Here is a 19,176-nt window from a genome sequence, read left to right as displayed (position 1 = left end):
CAAGCCTCGTGCCGTCGTCGTCGCTCGCTCGCTCGGCTCGGCTTCGGCTTCAAATTTGGATTTGGGTTTGGTCAAAGATCGATTGATTGATTAATCTTTTGGAAAAAATTTCTTTCAATTATTTAATTAATTAGTTAAATTTCCCGCAATATTTCAAACAGAAATATTCCCAACAGCCATGACTGTTTCTGAAAGGTTGAAAACCTTTTCACAAACAGTGCCAGAAAGTCTATAAATATGCTTTGAATCCTAGAATCTTTCCTTACGAAATTTTCTGATCTTCTTGTTCTTCTTTTGCACAAATTTCCAGTGTGTTTTACAGCCTTCGACTGGTTCGCTGTTCATCGGCGTTTTTGATACCAACACTCCAGTGAGTTAAATCGTTCTATTATGGGAGGATATATTCGAGCACATCGGGTACTTCAGGGGAATAATCTTTAAGGACACACTATGTATTCAGTGGGCTCGATTTATTCCGAAATTATTTTTGGATATTATTTTGACATACTGTTTCTACTAACTTTCTGTTTTTGTTTCTCTTTCTATTTCTATTTCAGAAAGTTTAATGTTTTAAACTTTTAGTATATATTACAGTAATACAGATTTTCTAGCATTGAAGTAGCAAGCGCTCTCTACCAGAATTTTTTCATTCTCAGAGCTCCGAATCTCAGACCTGTGACCAAGGGTTGATAGATTCTATTTATCCCACTATAGCCTTGAGGTGTATCGGTACAATTTTTATCTCTGAAAATGGGTAACTGTACATGCCCATATCCAGCCGTAGGAGACGGCCCAAATGACTATTATTGCATTCACAGACGTTGCACGCACAAGTATTAATTGACTTATACACTTCACTTTGAGCTCTTATGTTTTCATGTCTTCCATTTGCTTTCACCTATCTTTTTAAGAGCATTAATGATCATGACTTGAGGACTATAACATTTTTGGCTTGATGATTACCTTTCACTCGCACCCCTTTTTTTTGGATCAAAGTTCGATCAAGTTTTGAGATGAGTCAAGCTGAGTGATCTACGAGTATATTCTTTATTCTTAACACTAAACCTAACGATTAATTTTTTGTTATTTATTTGCTTGAGGCAATACTCATGCATTTTTAGTTTTTGCTCCTATTACTAATATTATAGGTTGCATTATGTAGTGGCCCCAACTAACACATTGAAAAGCCAATTCTGACCAGATCAATAACACAGGTATACAATCTTCTTTCTAGTTTATGTGATATAATTTTCTTTTTAATTGTGTAAATATTGACACCTTTTTCTTCTGAACTGATTTTAAATTTGTAAACAATTAACTTTACACTTTTAATTTTACTTTAAATGAAAATATTTTTTAACAACACAAATGTTGTGGTATATTTAAGGGTAAATTTTTGAAAGTTTTATAACAAAACTAACTAAATGTGATGACAAATTTTAAACAGTAAATTTCAAAAGTTTTCATTTATTTCTTAAGTTATGCATAAGTTCAAATTATTTTAAATAAATTAGTTAAGACGAAGAGGAATATCATTATAAATGAAAAACGTGATGTAACGTACTCAACAAAGAATACTGAATTGCACGACCTAAGAAGCTAAGATTTGCAAAATAGCTTCTGAATAGTAGAGCAATGAGAGTTAATCGAGGTTTAGAGAGAAAGAGAGAGTAATCACTTGTATAATATCTTAATGAATGCTTACAATGTTCTCCCCAATTGCTTAAGTGGGTCCGTTAACTGCTTTCTAACGATCCTAACGATCTCTTTAACCGACTAACTAACTAGCGTAGTAATTGACTTATAACCCCTGTACTTATTATTCATACAAAGACAACCCTAACAGAATATATTGTAACTGGTATGTACCAAATCTTCCCCTCTTAAGAGTCCCATTCCTCACGGACAAACTGAGGAAACTGTTGCTTGAGAGAGTGCACATCCATCCAAGTGATGTCTTCTAATGGGCAGCTGAACTATTTAACCAAGACCTGAAAATTAATATTGGTGTCCTTTGTCACTTCCGTGGTGTCTAGTACTCTTTCTAGTTCCAGAAGAATGTAATCATGTGGAGATAATTAGATAGGAAAGAGGGGAACTGCAGCAGGTTGTCCCCCAAATGCTTCTTTAGTAACGAGGCATGGAAGGTGTTGTGTATCTTAGCATGAGAAGGGAGGTCCGACTGGTAAGCAACTGTGCCTATCTTCCTTAAGAGTTTAAAGAGACTAAAGTACTTGGCATTTAGCTTGTGATAGGAGTGCCCTTTTAATGATATTTTCCCGTAAGGTTGTAGGTTCACATATATCATATCTCCTTCTTCAAAGGATCCATGGGATCTCTTCTTATCAGCTTGAGCTTTCATTCTTGCTTGGGCTAAATGTAGATGGTGCTTCAAGAGTCGTATAGTGTTTTCTCTTGCCTGTAGGCTCCTATAAACATGCTCCACCAATGAGCTGTGAGTCACATACGACAGGTGTAGTGGTGGGTTCTGACCATATAGTACCTCATATGGAGTCATTTTAATAGCAGAATGGTAAGTGGTATTGTACCACATCTGCAAGGGGAACCCACTTTGCCCATTCCTTAGGCCTATCGCTGCACATGCACTTGAGGTACCCTTCCAAACACTTGTTAACAATATCAGTCTGCCCATCTGATTGAGTATGGTATGTAGAGGAGTAGTGCAACTGAGCTCCTTGAACCTCAAATAGAGCTTGCCAGAACTTACTCATGAAAACCACTTCTCTGTCACTGTCTATAGTTTGTGGTAAGCCATATAACTTGTATATATGATCCAAGAAAAGTTGAGCTACTGTGGCTGCCGTATAGGGATCTACCAAGCTGAAAAAGTGCGCATACTTACTCAATCAATCCACCACTATCAATACGACAGACTTATTGTGGGATTTAGGGGTCCTTCAATGAAATCCAAACTGATATCTTGCCAAACCTTTTGAGGTATAGGAAGGGGTTGTAAGAGTCTCGGATAGCTAAAATTTTCCCCTTTGCACTTCTGACAGACTTGACATTGTCGGATATGCTGGTACATCAATTCTCATTTTCCTCCAGTAGTAAACTTTGCTCAATCTATATAAAGTAGCAGCCATACCAGAATTCCCTCCCACATCACTATCATAAAAGGAATGCAGAATATCCTCCTTGAGAGCCTTGTCATTGCCAACAACAATTTTGCCATTCCTGTAGAAAAGCTCATCCTGTATCATATATAATGGAGAGAAGATGAGATTATCCTTGAGTTGAGCTATCAGTTGTTGTAGGTGCGCATCTCCAGCATACGAACTTCTGATCCTTGAGGTGAAATCTGAAGTAATAGTTGATATTGTTAAGAGTTGAGCTTCTTCTATTGGGTACCTAGACAATGCATCTGCTACAAGATTTTTCTTTCCTTTCTTATAGAGTCTAGTGTAATCATATCCCATCAGCTTAGCAACCCATTTATGTTGACTAGATGTTGATACTCTTTGCTCCAACAGATATTTAAGTGGCTAGCAATCAATTTTAATGGTGAAATGTCTCCCAATCAAATAAGGCCTCCACTTGTCAATAGCTGTAACTATTGCTAACATCTCCTTCTCATAAACTGATAATGTGAGGTATTTGGAGCCTAGTGCTTTGCTCATATAAGTAAGGGGATGCTCAGCCTGCATCATTACTACCCCTATACCCAGCCCACAATCATCTGTTTCAATCACAAACTCCAAGGTAAAGTTTGGCAAAGCCAATACATGAGTAGTGGTCATAGCTTCCTTAAGCTGTTCGAATGCCACAATGGCTTCTGTTGGCCATTCAAACTTGTCCTTTTTAACAGATCAGTTAGTGCTCTAGCCATGATCCCATATACGTTGACAAACCTCCGATAATAATCCGTTAATCCTAGGAACCCTCTGAGTTCTTTGATTGTCTTAGGCATTGGCTAGTCCTTCATCACTTAAATTTTGCTGGGATTTGCAGTCACTCCTTCTTGAGTAATAATGTGGCCCACGACATCTACTTCTGTCCTCCCAAAAGAGCATTTGCTGAGCTTTAAAAATAAGGTATTCTCCTTTAGAATCTGAAAAGCTTGTTGTAAGTGCCATAAAAATGGTCTGGCCAAGTAGTGCTATAGATGAGTATGTCATCAAAAAACACTAGTATAAAATTTCTTAGATAGGGCTGGAATATTTGATTCATTAAGCTCTGGAAGGTTGAGGGAGATCCAAATGGCATAACTACAAACTCGTAGTGGCCATTATTAGATCTGAAAGTTGTCTTATCTATATCCTTATCAGCCATCCAGATCTAATGATAACCAGATCTAAGGTCCAACTTGGAGAAATATTTGGACCCTCCCAATTCATCTAACAGCTCTTCTATAATTGGTATACGGAATTTGTCCTTGACTATGCATCCATTTAGCTGCCTATAATCGATACTGAGCCTCCATGATCCATCTTTCTTCTTAACCATGACAATAGGAGATGAGTATGGGCTTACACTGGGTCTGATTACCCTAGATTCTAGCATCTCTTGAGTCATCTTCTCTATCTCATCCTTCTGGCTGCAAGGATATCTATATGGCCTAACATTGATTGGTGATGTTCCTTCCTTAAGTACTATCTTATGATCATGAGTTCTCTGGAGAAGAAAGGCAGTTGGTACTTTGAAAAGGGAGGAATAATCATGCAGTAGTGTCTGCAGATCGCTAGGGGCCTCTAGTTGTTGAGAGTGCACACTAATGATATGTTGTTCAGTAGGTTGTAAAAAAGCTGTGAACATCATGCTGAGTTCAGCAGATTTAGCAAGAACCCTCTGCATCTTCTGGTTATCTAGTAGCTGAGGTTCCTTTGGTGTGCTTCCTCTTAAAGAAACCTTCTTCCCTCCGATATGAAATTCCATCTTTAATTGACTAATTCCATTTGATAATCCCTAGTGTTATGAGCAATTGTATGCCAAGAACAACATCTGCACCACCTAAAGGCATTACTAGCATGTCTGCTCGGAACTCTACTCCGTGCATCTTCCATGTTACTCCTATGCTCATAAAGGAGTTGTGCACTCTGTTGCTATTAACAACTACTATAGAGAAATGAGGAATCCTTTCCGATTTGCAACCAAGTTTCTTAGCAGTTTCCAGGTCCATGAAGCTGTGAGTAGACCCTGAATCTATCAACACATGTACCATCTTCCCTTTGATTCCACCTTTTACCCTTATAGTCCTGTAATCTATTGTCCCATCTAGAGCATGGACTGACATTTGAGGGCTCAAAGCAGACTCATTGATGGCTCCTTCTTCACACAAACCATCATTCAACTCCCACTCTTCCTCCACTTCCCGGAAATAGAGTTGTTTCCTTTACTTGCAGTTGTGCCTAGGAGTGAACTTTTCATCACACTAGAAGCACAGACAGCTAGCCCTCTTTTCTTCCATCTCAGCTGCAGAAAATTTTTTGGCTGTCCATATCACAAGTTTCCCACTAGAGCTAGGTAACCTGGCACTTTCAGTGAGTTTGTTCCGGTTAGTTTCTTGGTTCTGCAAGTACCCTCTTGAATTGGAATGCCACGCATAGGTAGGGGAAGGTAGAAGATCCCTGGAGCTCCTCGTATAGGTAGGGGCAGGTAGAAGATCCCTGGAGCTCCTCAACAACATTTGACTTTGTTCCTTTTGTAATTTTAGAGAGTGTTCAGCCAACTTGGATAAACTGTATGCCTTCTTTAGAGTTCTTGGTCCCAACATTCTCACTTAGACTTCAATCTCGGGTTTCATTCCCTTCAAAAAATAACTAATTGAGTATTTCTCTGACAATTCTACTTCATTAAGCAGCCCATCGAATTGATCAAGGAATTCTTTTATGCTTCCAGTCTGTTTTAACTCAATTAATTCATGCATGGGGTCTTCCTGTATTGTATTCCCAAACTGAAAATGTAAAGCCCTCACATAATCACTCCAATTAGGTAATTCCCTACCCATCCGAGATTTTACCAAAGTCATATGCCACTGTAATGCTTTACCCTCCATATTAACTGCAGCAATTTTAACCTTCTTCTTTTCCAAAGTTCCATCATAATAAAAAAAATTCTCACTTCTGTAAATTCATCCCCTTAAATACTCATCGTTGAACTTTGGAAAATCAACTCTAGAGTTTTGATTATTACCTTCGTGTGACTCGCCATTTTCAGTTGTAGTTCCCATCGCCGGCATCGTTGGTGACGATTGATCTTGATTAGTTGTAGTCATGGATGCCAACAGCTGGTGAATTTTGTCCAAAGCATCTTTATGTCGCTCATTCTGTACATGAACATGCTCCCTAATTTCATCCATTTCTCATCGAATTTCACCGTTCCTCGTCGTCTCTAGCATGATTTCTATCCAAGGACAGGCTGCTCTGATACCAATGTAACATACTCAACAAAGAATACTGAATTACATGACCTAAGAAGCTAAGATTTGTAGAATAGCTTATGAATAGAAGAGCAACGAGAGTTAATCGAGGTTTAGAGAGAAATAGAGAGAGAGAGAGAGAGTGATTACTTCTATAATATTTGAATGAATGCTTACAATATTTTCCCAAATTGCTTATATCTAGTGGGCCCGTTAACTACTTTCTAACAACCCTAACGACCTCTTTAACTGACTAACCAACTAGTGTAATATTTGACTTATAACTCTTATACTTATTATTCATACAAAGACACCCCTAAAACATATATTGTAACTGGTATGTAACTCGTGAACTATGTCTGTTGTTTCGACTGTTCTCTTTCGTCTATTGGTCTAACCTACCAACCCGTGAACGTATGGAGTGAACGACTTTGAGATGTAACTTTTTATTAAATATATAAGTATATCCAAGTATACTGATGAACAACTAGCACTGGAAGCTTCCATAACCCTAATAATTAAACCCAAGATCGAGGCCACTTTGTTCCAATTCATTTGATAAATATCTACAATGTTGGAAAACTAATTCAAAGTTGTAGTAGAAAACCTTAGTTATTTAGGATTTGGTTTATTTAATTCATGTCTAAATAGGATTTGCAGTTAGAATAAATATAGGAATAGGCTTTCCTGTTTCTAGTTAAAATAGGTTTCATACTATTATAAATAGGGGTATTAGTAGCTTATTTTATTGTGTGGGGATTTGTGAGAAATGTAGAGAGCTTTCAGAGATTCATAATAAAAATATTTTTCCTTCATATTGGTATCAGAGCTTCTACGATCTTGGAAGAAAATCAAGTAGCTTCCGCTGCTGGCGGGCGGCGCTAGCCAATGGATGTCGCGCGTCTGGCCAAAAAAATATATTGGCAAAATCATAGATAGTTGTTGACAAAATTAGGTTATTCGATGAAAAGTTTCATGACAGATTCAAGAAAAAAACAAGTTTAAAGAGGTACAAATAAATATAGCACAAAAGGAAGAAACTCTTCTCTAAAACTTGGAGAGGGGTTTATAAAAAGTTAGAATTTGATTATGTGTTTGAACAAAATTAGGTGTTAGTGAAAAAGTGCATCAACGGTTGGTGACATAGTGCATCAACGGTTGGTGACATAGTGCATCAACGTGAGTTGGAGATAAGTGATGATAGGCTATACTTACGTATTTTAATCGCTTATTACACTCAAATTAGTGCACTTTTATTAAGTTTGAGCTTTAATTGCTAGTGTATTGCACTAGTTGTGTGTTTTATATTTTGCAGGAGTGATTCCGAGCTATGTAGAGGTTATGAAATATATTCAATTGATTTGGAGCTTTGAAGTCTGAGTAAAAGCCCAAGGAATTAAGCGAGGATCGTGTTCGGGGATCAACGAATGATATTTAAGAACAAACGAAGAATGGAGTAGGCATATTGCGCACTATCTAGTAAAATGCAAATAACTTTTTTCTCAGAACTCCATTTAAGCTCCATAATTTATGGTTGGAAAGCTAACTCAAAGGGATACAACTTAATTTTTTTCCGTTTTTCCAAATTTCAAACACAACAGGGTGAAAAGTGTGCGTCAAGTGCGCGGCTGCGCTCAAGCTCAGTTTTTGACTCTTGTATAAGTACCTTAAATTGTATGATTTTAACTTTGCTTAACTGCTTTGACTAGAGTGTCTTGATGAATCCAATCCTGAGTGAGTTATGTGCCATGTGTGTGTGAGGTTTGGGTGTTATTCTGTGCATTGCATTTGATGCCTAGAAATTGCCCTGTGTGTTTGCAAAGCGAAATATTAGTTTTGTTCAGTCTTGGAAGTGATATAGGCATTTCTTTGTTGANCCAAGTTCTCTGTGCTTATGCACTAGATTGCATATTCAGTTAATCCTCGGATCATTACGGATGACAGCATTGGATTTTCTCCTTTCAATACATAATTGGTGCAGTTGGTTGTCATCTTGCTCACATAATTGGTGATTATTTTAGTGTTGAGGTTTATCAAGTTTACACTTTATAGTGCTTTGCTTTGTCACATATTTGTTGTCATTTTCTATTACGAAAGGTTTTACAATTATGATTCATAGGAACAATTGGTATTACTCATAGATTATTTAGAAAAATAGTAATGATGCAGATAATGGTGACCATTTGATCTCTTTTTCAAGCATAATATATAACTTAAAAGAAAAACCGAAAATAAACCGAAAAACCGAGGAAACCGAGAAAACCGACTAAAACAGAAACTGAAAAAACCGAGTTTGTGTTGGGTTGATTTCATTATGAATTTAGTAAACCGACATAGTTGGTTTGATTTTGGTTTAATAAAAAACCAAACCAAACCGCCTCATGTACACCCCTACATATAACTATATTTTCTAACACAAAAATCATAAAAACTTTTATTAACTCACACAAAAATCATAGTAACCAAAAAATACAACTTTTTAGTAGTATTTTCTTATTTCACAATTTTTATTTTTTATTTTGAGTCTAATTATTTATTTCATGTAAAATAGGAATGACCCCGTCAAACCCAACCCACCCAACCGAATATATATATATATATATATATATATATATATATAAATTTAAATAATATTAAAATGGATCTTCCAAAATACGATATTTTTAACTTTTATTTTCCTTCTCAAGATTTTTATCCAAATTGATAGCATTTTTGTTTCAAGTGTTCTCTGATTATTCCCTCTTTTTTTGTCAGAATCACGTGCATACCAAACTAAGTATTTTTTTAATAGGGAAATAATTCATTTTTAATATTAATTGAAATAAAACCTGGAATAAGAAAATACTATGAGAAAATTGTATTTTCTGGTCACAAAAGTTTTTGTGTGAGTTAGTAACAATTTTATGATTTTTATGTAAGAAAATATAATTATAAGACTTTGGTTTAAAAAAGGCCTTATACGACCATTTATGAAATTTACTTTATAAACATATATACAAAGTTAATCCCATTTAGAAACCGAGAAAAGCTAATACTTTCCAAAATTGTGAAATACAAATATCCGACGGAAGCACGACGTACACTTCTGCATGTCACTTTAGTTAACACGTTATCATCCAAATGAGTAGCTGATGCTTATACTTTATTTCAAAAATATCGTAGGCTTCTGTTTATAAATTTCCAAAACGAAAATAATTGGGGCATTCCGAGAATCGAACTCGGGACCTCTCGCACCCAAAGCGAGAATCATACCACTAGACCAAATGCCCTCATATGTTTGATGTTCTGCGTTGCTTCAATTAAGTACTTTAGTTTATCGAAATTTTTTGGATCGCACCTCACCTTGAAGTTAGAAGTTCGCCAAATTCTTACATTGGATCATTTAAATTTAGACGTCATTGGACCTAATGGAATTCCAACGTTACCATTAAGCTAAATATATAGTAGTATGACCTATAGCATTGGGATAGATTGGGAGAAATGGAACAAAAGAATGACTCGTCCTAAGAAAACAACTCTAAGCTGAAGCCTTCGTATCTTCTTTTGGCATTTTAACATGGATTTTTATCATGCACAACGATGAAAGGTACTCTAATTCATAGCGGTACACATGCAGAAATCCCATTAGAATAATTTCTGCCTTTATATAAAGTTCTAAAATTTGATTAGTGCAAGCAGATTTTTTTCCCAGGCCAATATATTTAAAGAAACGAAAAATAAGCAAAAAACTGTTCACTATGAAAATCCAACCCTGGTTCCAATCATCAGATATACTAATATAGAATGTTGTTGTCAGCAGACATCGAAGATTATACGCTAAAGAAAATTATTAGGCATTCCTGAATCCAATAAGGAAATTAAGTAGCCTGCTTCCCTTAATTGAATAAGTCAACAATAGCTACTCTCTATCACTGCTTATTTTACACACTCGTTATTTGGATGTCAGAATTATTTCTTTACTTACAATTTTTAAATATCTCTTAATATAGTATGAATATAAATTATGGTTTATAGTAATTTTTGAAGTTTAACAATATATCTTAAAAGATGTCATGGAATTGAGTTCCAGTTTCAAATTAATATTAAATATTTTAATCCTCATATTTCAAACATTGTCATTTTTTCTAGCCGTAAAGAGTAATTAGTATGTTTTAATTTTAAAGTTGAATAAAGTTTAATTCTCTCGGCGCACGATAACATAGTACCCTTTCTCTATATAGGCGCACGTTAGTGGTGCAACCAGCGTATGCCACTGACGCCGGCATGGCGAAAGGCCGGCCACAGAAGATACATAACACGGCACAAGCTCTGGTTCAATTGGCCAAGGGACATGAAGGCTAGTTGATTTTGCAAATGAGATTGTCACTGTTACTGCTATGCATGTGGTCACTGCTCAATTGGAACGATCGAGTATACTCAAAGCTCAGGCAGAAATGAAGCGACTAGGTGTGATGCTTACTTCGCCTAATGTTGGGACTTCTAGGGAAAACCCAAGTGTGGTGAATCAAAGAGGAGTGGCTAAGGTGCAAACAGCCCTACCCGCTGGGAAACTCAATTCTCCGCCGATTTTGGATGTTAGCCACAGAAATCTTAGCTTACAATGTAGCCACCACCACCTATGGAAGAGAAAAAGACATGGGCGAATATATTCACAGGGAATCGGCTAGCTTCAAAAGGTATCAATCTGCAATTTATTGCTCCGATAATAAAAAATGGTGTTAAAATGGTTCAATTTGATAAAGCTGATATCGAAAAGGAATCTAAAACTTGAAGAATATACACTAATACTCTATATGGTTAGGGATTCTCCAACTATTGGGGCAATCACCAAATTCCTAAGGAGCCAGTGGACGTTTTAGCATAAGCCTCACATATACTACCATAACGATGGTTATTTTGTGATACGATTCTATAGCCATGGTGATAGGGATGATGTCTTGATGTTCGGACCTCATATGCTGAATAGTAATCCTGTGATTGTCAAACCCTGGAATTCCAATTTCAATTTCACTGAGGAGATACTCAAAATAATTTCCCTATGGGTAACATTTTCTAACTTACCCCTGAGTTGCTGGAGCCCCAATTCTCTAAGCAGGCTAGCTAGTGTATTAGGCACTCCTTTATGTGCTGAATGCACCTCTCGTAAAGAGAGTATTTCTTGTGCTCGAGTACTTATTGAAATGGACATAATTATCCTACTGCTTGAAATTGTCAAAGCGTTGGATTCATCTAGCAAGCCCTATGACAAAATGTTTAGATATGAATGGTGGCCTCAGTACTATCCAGTATGCTGCCAACTTGGACATATCTGTAAGGCCGAGCAAGTAAAGAACCAGCCTAAGCAAGCCAAGATTGAGACAAGGAGGACTAAGAAAGTTTGAAAAATAAAAGATGCCCAACTACCACCAATACCTGATGTGCCATTAGAGGAGGTGGAGGGTGATCCTGAAAATAGAAAAGAGGGATGGACAAAAGTAAAAGGGAAAACAGTTGCAATGCCTCAGGTAGTCGATAAAAGTAGTCAATACCTGGTGGATGTTGAGAATGGTGTCACCCCTATGAGAGGAACCTCATTTCAGCAGGTGTTGCAAGTAACTTTAGGAAAGGTGGACACAAGATGCAGCTCTAGCCAAGGAGGAAAGCCTCCTAGACCCCACAAGAATCATCAATGATTATTTCTACTTAGAAGGTTAGGGGTGTCAATAAGCTTTTTAAGCACAAGGAGATGAAGAAGATAGTAAATGAAGAGAAAATAGTAGTATTAGCCATTACATAACATAGAGTCATTAAACACAATGCCTCAAGGATTATAAAGAAAGTTTTTCCTACCTGGAGCCGGCATGATAACTATGATACTAATGGTCGAGGAAGGATCTGGCTAGTATGGGATCACAGGCATGTTGATGTTACAATGCTTTATACAAGCTCTCAATTCATTCACTGTGCTATCACAAGTGCAGAATGTACTATTAAGTTTGAATTCACTGTAGTATATGGACTTCATACAATAGTTGATAGGAAGCACCTATAGCATGATCTGCATGAATGGAGCCCAATATTCAAAGCCCGTGGCTCATTATGGGAGATTTCAATGTAGTACTCCAACCTAATGACAGAATGGGAGGAAGTGCAATACAAGATATAGAGGTGAAAGATTTTGAGAAATTCTTGGGGTCAACTGGCCTAACAGTGATGAAAATAGTGGGAAGGTTCTATACCTGGACTTACTCAAACATTTACAGCAAAATTGATAAAGCTCTGGTCAATCCTTCTTGGATGTCTCTATGTCCCCAACTTGCGGTTGAAGCTAAAGACCCTTATTTTTCTGATCATTTCATGATTTGCATTACATTCAGCAGGAACCCAAGAAAGGTGGCAAGACCCTTTAGGTTCCCGAATCACTTGGCTACTCATACAGAGTTTTTTAATATTGTCGCTACTGTGTGGAATTGTATTGTGCAAGAAGTATATGGAAAAAGTCTAGCATAAGCTCAAACTAATGAAGGAAGGGATAAAAGCTTTAAACGAACACGGGTTCTGTAAATTTGAGCAGAGGATACAAAATATCAGGCAAGATCAATATGATATTCAAGAGATGCTAAGAACCTGCTACAATGATCCAAATTTATATGATATAGAGAAAGAGCTTAAACTCAACTTAGAGAAATGGATCCTAGTAGAGGAAAGTATCCTAAAGCAACAATCTAGAGTTCAATGGCTGAGGCTAGGAGACACCAACTTAGCTTTTTTCCATGCTTACCTCAAGAATAGGATTGCCCAGAATCACATTAATAGGCTGACCACTACTAGTGGAGATGTAGTACACACTGACAGGGCAATTGAAGAAGAGGTCATTGGATTTTACAAGGGACTTCTAGGCACTTGTGCTACACGACTACTTGCAATTACACCTAGTGTGATAGTTGATAACTCCATTCTGAAAAGAGAACAACAACTGTCTCTTATAGCTCCAGTCACAAGAGAAGAAGTCTACTTTGCTTTGAAAGATATATCCGATCTAAAGTCCCCAGGATGTAATGGTTTTAATGCCTACTTCTTCAAGAAGCATAGCCTATTATTGGTGAGAATGTTTCAGATGCTGTGATCCAGTTCTTTCAAACCAAATAGATGTATAAGACTATCAACTGCACCACCGTTACATTGATTCCTAAGGTACAATCACCCTATAATATTAAGGAGTTTAGGACCATATCTTGTTGCACTATATTGTACAAACCGATTTCCAAGGTTATTACAAGGAGGATGCAGAATGTCATGGATTACCTAGTTGATAGTAGCCAGGCTGCTTTTGTTCCTGGGAGGGTTATTGTCACGACCCATTTCCATAATAGGTGATGATGGCGCCCAATACCATTGCCGGGCAAGCCAACGCGGAAAATACTAAATAAACTTTCATTTACTTACCCTGAAATAGTTGAAATAAAATCAGAAACGATTAATAAAGTCATGATAATCATACAACCCCAAAATAATACAGTCTACTAATGTGTGTGCCAAGATCTGGTGTCACAAGCTGTGGGCAACTAGTAGAATATACAAAAGGATCACACTATCCTACTGTCTGAAACAGAATAGACAACCAAATATACATAAGAAAGACTTCTCCGGGTTGCTGAACAACATGGAAGGGAAGCAGCTCACCGTAGAAGTCTCGAGTCCGCTCAGGGATGCGCACCAGACTGATAGCCAGATACATCCGCCTCAGATCCTGTACAATTAAGTACAGAAGTGTAGTATGAGTACATAAACAATATGTACCCAGTAAGTATCCCGTCTAATCTCGAAGAAGTAGAGACGAGAGGTCGACTTGATACTTACTAGGGTCAAATAATGTGAGAAGGATATATAGTAAGCAGGGATAGCACAGGTTGTTAGCATTTAATAAGCATGGAATAACAGTTCTTTTCCAAATATTATCATGGGTATCCATCTATATTTCAAGCAGATTTGAAGTTCAGTCCACAGAGAAAGGCTAAGTAAAACATGCGCACGTAACACCGAGGGACGTACGGCCCGATCCAACATAAAAGTAAATTGTGCACTGTCGAGGGTCGAACGGCTCGAACCATAGATGCATCTATTACCCTGCTCGCGAATCACACGTGCGACGCGGTCAAATATAAATACGCTCATCAACAAGCAGACAGATGATATATATCTGAGGAGTAGTTATTCACAGGAATATCCAAAATTCTCTTTTAAAAGACCAAACAGGAAAAGGTTCCTCCACTAGTCTCATTTACCTTAATCAAAATAATTTATACGAACTCCGAATTTATCATCAAGTTACAAGAATATCACGTAGATCATGCTTCTGGGTCCTAGACTACCCGGACTTAACATAATAGCCGCTACGCACGGACTCTCGTCACCTAGTGCGTACGTAGCCCCCGCATATAATGGCAATTAATTCAATGATTACACCTATGGAGACAATTCCCTCTTACAAGGTTAGAAAGGAGACTCACCTTGCTCCAAAGTGCACTTCCAATACAAAGAACGAGTCCAAGCCCTCAATTCGGAGCTGAACGATCCCAAACTAGTTAAACGAAGTAAGAACTAGTCAATATAGACTCACAAGATTGAATTCTAGCTATTTAAGCAATTTCCCAATCATTAACACAAGTTTCCTAAAATCCGACCCCGGGCCTACGTGCTCGGATTCCGAGATTTTTCGAAGGAAGTTGTTCTCTACATCCTAAGGATCAATAATATATGATTTCTAATTTATTCCATAACAAATTTCGTGGTTAAATCTAACTTTTATTAAAACCCTAGGTTTTTGCTCTAAACCATGATTTCACCTCAATACTAGTGTTTAATCTATCTAAGACATAATCATTAAACTAGAAATAGGTAGAACACACTTACTTCGAGATGCTAGGTGAAGTTCTTCTCTCAAATCTCTAAAATCGCCCAATGAAGGAGTGAAAAAGTGATAAAAATGACTTAGAACCCGTATTAAATGAACCTCACTGCTTCAGCGATTTCTGCATCTGCGGTCAGGGGACTGCATCTGCGGTCCCGCATCTGCGAGATATGGACCGCATCTGCGAAATGGGCCAAAAGAGCTGGGACCGCTTCTGCGGTCTCGAGGCCGCATCTGCGGAGCCGCTTCTGCGGCTCCTGGCCTGGCTGAACTGGGCCGCTTCTACGATGGAAGGACCGCATCTGCGGTCTTGCACATGCGGTCCACCAACCACAGGTGCGGTTATGATAGAAGCAACAACTTCAGCTCTTCCCAAAATTTTGCACTTCACTCGAGCCTCGTCCGATTGACGCTCGGGGCTCCCGGGCCCCGAACATACCGACAAGTCTGAAATCACGAGACGGACCTACTCGAACCTTCGGAACACCCGAAACAACGCTAAATCTAGGAATCACCCCCTAAAACCAAATGAATCAAACTTATGAACTTCAAGTTCTTAATTTTCCTCTAACGGGCCAAAATGCTCTTAAACTACTCGGATTGACACCAAATTTTACGGGCAGATCTTAAATGATATTTCGGACCTGTACCAGGCTTCGGAACCAACATACGATCCCGATACCCATGAAATAAATCATTAATCAATGTTTTTTAAATCCTTAAAACTTTAAATTAACAATTTCTAATAAAAATTCATTACTCGGACTAGGGACCAATTCAATTTCGGACATACGCGCAGGTCCCATATTTTCCTACGGACCCTCCAGAACTGTCAAATTATGAATCCGAGTCCGTTTGCTCAAAATGTTGACCAAAGTCAACTTAGCCTTTTAAGAAAATCCTAAGGAATCAAATAGGCATATTTCACTCCAAACTCTTCCAAATCCCGAACCGACCATCCCCGCAAATCGTAAATTAGCTAAAGCAAGCACGGGAAGTTTTGTTTTAGGAAACGGGATTCTAAAAGGCAAAACGACTGGGCGGGTCGTTACAGTTATAATTGATAACATCTTATTAAGCCATGAACTGATAAGGGGCTATGGGAGGAAATGTATTTCTCCAAGATGTATGCTCAAGATTGACTTGCAAAAAGCGTATGATTCTGTGGAGTGGACATTTATTGAGCAAGTTCTGATTGGTCTGAACTTTCCTAGTGTATTTGTGGGCTGGATAATGACATACCTTAGGATAGTATCTTTCTCAATCATTATAAATGAGAAGACTTCTAAACCTTTTGATGCCAAAAAGGGTCTGAGTTAAGGGGATCCTATATCCTCATTCCTATTTGTGTTAGTGATGAAGTACTTGAGCAGAGTATTGAAGCAATTGGGGCAAAATCCTTATTTCTACTTCCACCCCAAGTGTGCCAAGCTAAATATCATCCAATTGGGGTTTGCAGATGACTTGCTTCTTTTTTAGAGGCGATGTTGCATCAGTAAGATACTTGATTGAGCACTTTCAGCACTTCTCAATTGTTTCTGGACTCATAGCTAACCTTGCCAAAAGTTCAGTCTACTTTGGAGGCATGAACACTGCTGTAAAATAAGAAATTTTTCAGATGCTCGGGTTCACTAAAGGAGAACTTCCCTTCATATATCTAGGGGTTCCCCTTAGCTCCAAAAAAGTCTCATGTGTACAATGTAAGCCTCTGCTCGATATGATTCTACAGAGAATCAAATCTTGGACTACCAAGTTCCTATCATATGCTGGTAGATCACAACTCATCAAATCTGTCTTATTCTCTGTACAAGTCTTCTGGGCTCAAATTTTTGTGCTCCTTATGAAAGTTGTGCAGATCATAGAACCTACATGTAGAAGTTTCTTGTGGACTGGTAGTGCTGAACTCTCAAAGAAAATATGATTGGCCCGGTACAGAGTATGTCAATCTAAAACTGCTGGGGGTCTAAACATTTTAGACATTACAGCTTGGAACAAAACGACTATTAGCAAATTGCTTTGGAACTTATGCCAAAAGATAGGCAAGCTACGGGTTAAATGGATACACTATTATTATGGGGCTAATAGGAACTTCCTGGAAGACATTCCAAAACAGAGTTTGTGGATTATCCAAAAGATTATGAAAGCATAAATGTACTATATAGAAGCAGGATATGAACTGACTGACATACACAACATGGATCAGTTCTCTTCAAAGAAGTTTTACCAGAGGCTAAGAGGTGAGTTTCCAAAGGTGTCCTGGAGGAAAATGGTATGTAAAATCTTAGACTGCCCAAATGGATCTTTGTATTACGGCTAGCAGCTCATGGCAAGCTACATACAAGGGATAAACTAAGTAAATGGGGATGACTAGCGATACAACCTGCCCTTTGTATAGCCAGGAAAGTAAAAGTCACTCCTACGTTTTCTTCAAATGTGAAGTGGCTGATCAAGTCTGGCAGAAAATTCTCAAATGGCAAGGTATTAACATGAGGCCTAGGAACTGGGATGATGAACTACAATAGGCAATCAAGTTTTCTAGTGGAAGGTATGCTAGAGCAGAGGTATACAGAATGTGTTTTGCAGCTGCAGTCTACTCTATATGGAGAGAAAGGAACATGAGAGTATTTCAAAGTAAGCGACAGCCTGTGAATCTAATGACCAAACATATAATCCAAGAGGTGTATTTTAGAGGTACTCAGAAACCCAAAGTAGCTAGTTGGTTAGCAGATTTTAATTTCTACCCTACTTAAGTTGTAAGTTGTTTGCCTTGGTAGTTTAGTTCATAGTTGATTTTGATCATGAGCCTGACTAGAAGTGTTGTGATTAATGTCCAACTCTCCGTCACCAAATGCTTTGTAATTCAACACCCATTTTGGTAATAAAATCTTTTGTTACGAAAAAAAAGTATATATCAGTTAACTGTATCTAACTCGAGTCAGTTGCAGTTATACGTTGAGCTAGTGGTGGATCCAGAATTTTATGTAAGGGGATTCAATATTTTAAAGAAGGTAACAGTAAAAAAATTCGTCAAACGAGTTCATTAAACTATTATTCTAAATTAAATTAAATCAGATACGGTAGTACCTCATTTTGAAGTACTTTTTTCAAAAACATTTAAAATCCTAGTCCAAAAAATACTAGAAAAGGAAAAAAAATTATATTATAATAAATAATGAACAAAATATGATCGCAAATATAACTAATAAGAAAAATCCTAATTTAAATTATAAAAATTATACTTGAGGTGGAGGATGTTCAAATAGGAATTCTGTCATGAACAAAAAAAAAAAAAAATTCTCAACCAGAAAATTTATCTAAATATATGCTAGCGCAAAAGGCATTTAAAGGAGAAATGACAAAAAAATATATTATATTATAATAAACAGTGAACTAAACATGTTCACAAAGAAAAAAAATAAAAAAATTCTTATTTAAACTACAAAACAGTATACTTGATGTGGAGGATGTTCAAATGCGAACTTTCAACCAAAAGATTTATCTAAATATGCTAGTGCAAAAGGTATTTCAAGGAAAAAAGGCAAAATAAATTATTACAATAAATATAACTAAGAAAGAAAAATCCTAATTAAAAGTATATAAAATCTATATCTATATCTATATACTATTAAAAGGAGAGGAAAAAGTCTTTTCCTTAAGCCAAGTGGCAGCCAAAAAAAATGTCACATGGCATAATTAGTTATTTAGTTTATAATTATTTATTTGTTATTATTTCTGAATTTAAAATATATAAAAAACAAAAATAATAAAATAAAATAAAAAACTACCATCTCTCTCTCTCTCTCTCTCTCTCTCTCTCTCTATATATATATATATATATATATATATATATATATATATATATATATTAATTGGTTACTTTACTTGGATTAATAAATATAGATATCTT

At 37.0% G+C, this 19,176-nt stretch overlaps 1 protein-coding gene and 1 non-coding gene across 2 annotated transcripts; one reads left to right on the top strand and one right to left on the bottom strand.

Moving 5' to 3' along the window:
• Nucleotides 1–9,576: 9,576 nt before the first annotated feature.
• Nucleotides 9,577–9,648, bottom strand: TRNAP-UGG. Its single transcript has one exon. It is a non-coding gene; the product is annotated as a tRNA-Pro (tRNA).
• A 2,776-nt stretch (nucleotides 9,649–12,424) lies between these two features.
• On the top strand, nucleotides 12,425–13,484 carry LOC109237334. Its single transcript, XM_019403630.1, has 2 exons — nucleotides 12,425–12,844; nucleotides 12,933–13,484. The coding sequence occupies exons 1-2, from the start codon at nucleotides 12,425–12,427 to the stop codon at nucleotides 13,482–13,484; spliced, it is 972 nt and encodes a 323-aa protein (XP_019259175.1).
• The last annotated feature ends 5,692 nt before the right edge of the window (nucleotides 13,485–19,176 follow it).

The sequence above is a fragment of the Nicotiana attenuata genome, unplaced genomic scaffold, assembly GCF_001879085.1.
Source record: "Nicotiana attenuata strain UT unplaced genomic scaffold, NIATTr2, whole genome shotgun sequence".
NCBI lineage: Eukaryota > Viridiplantae > Streptophyta > Magnoliopsida > Solanales > Solanaceae > Nicotiana > Nicotiana attenuata.
Note: the sequence above shows the minus strand (reverse complement) of the source record. Positions and strands in the feature narration are given on the sequence as shown.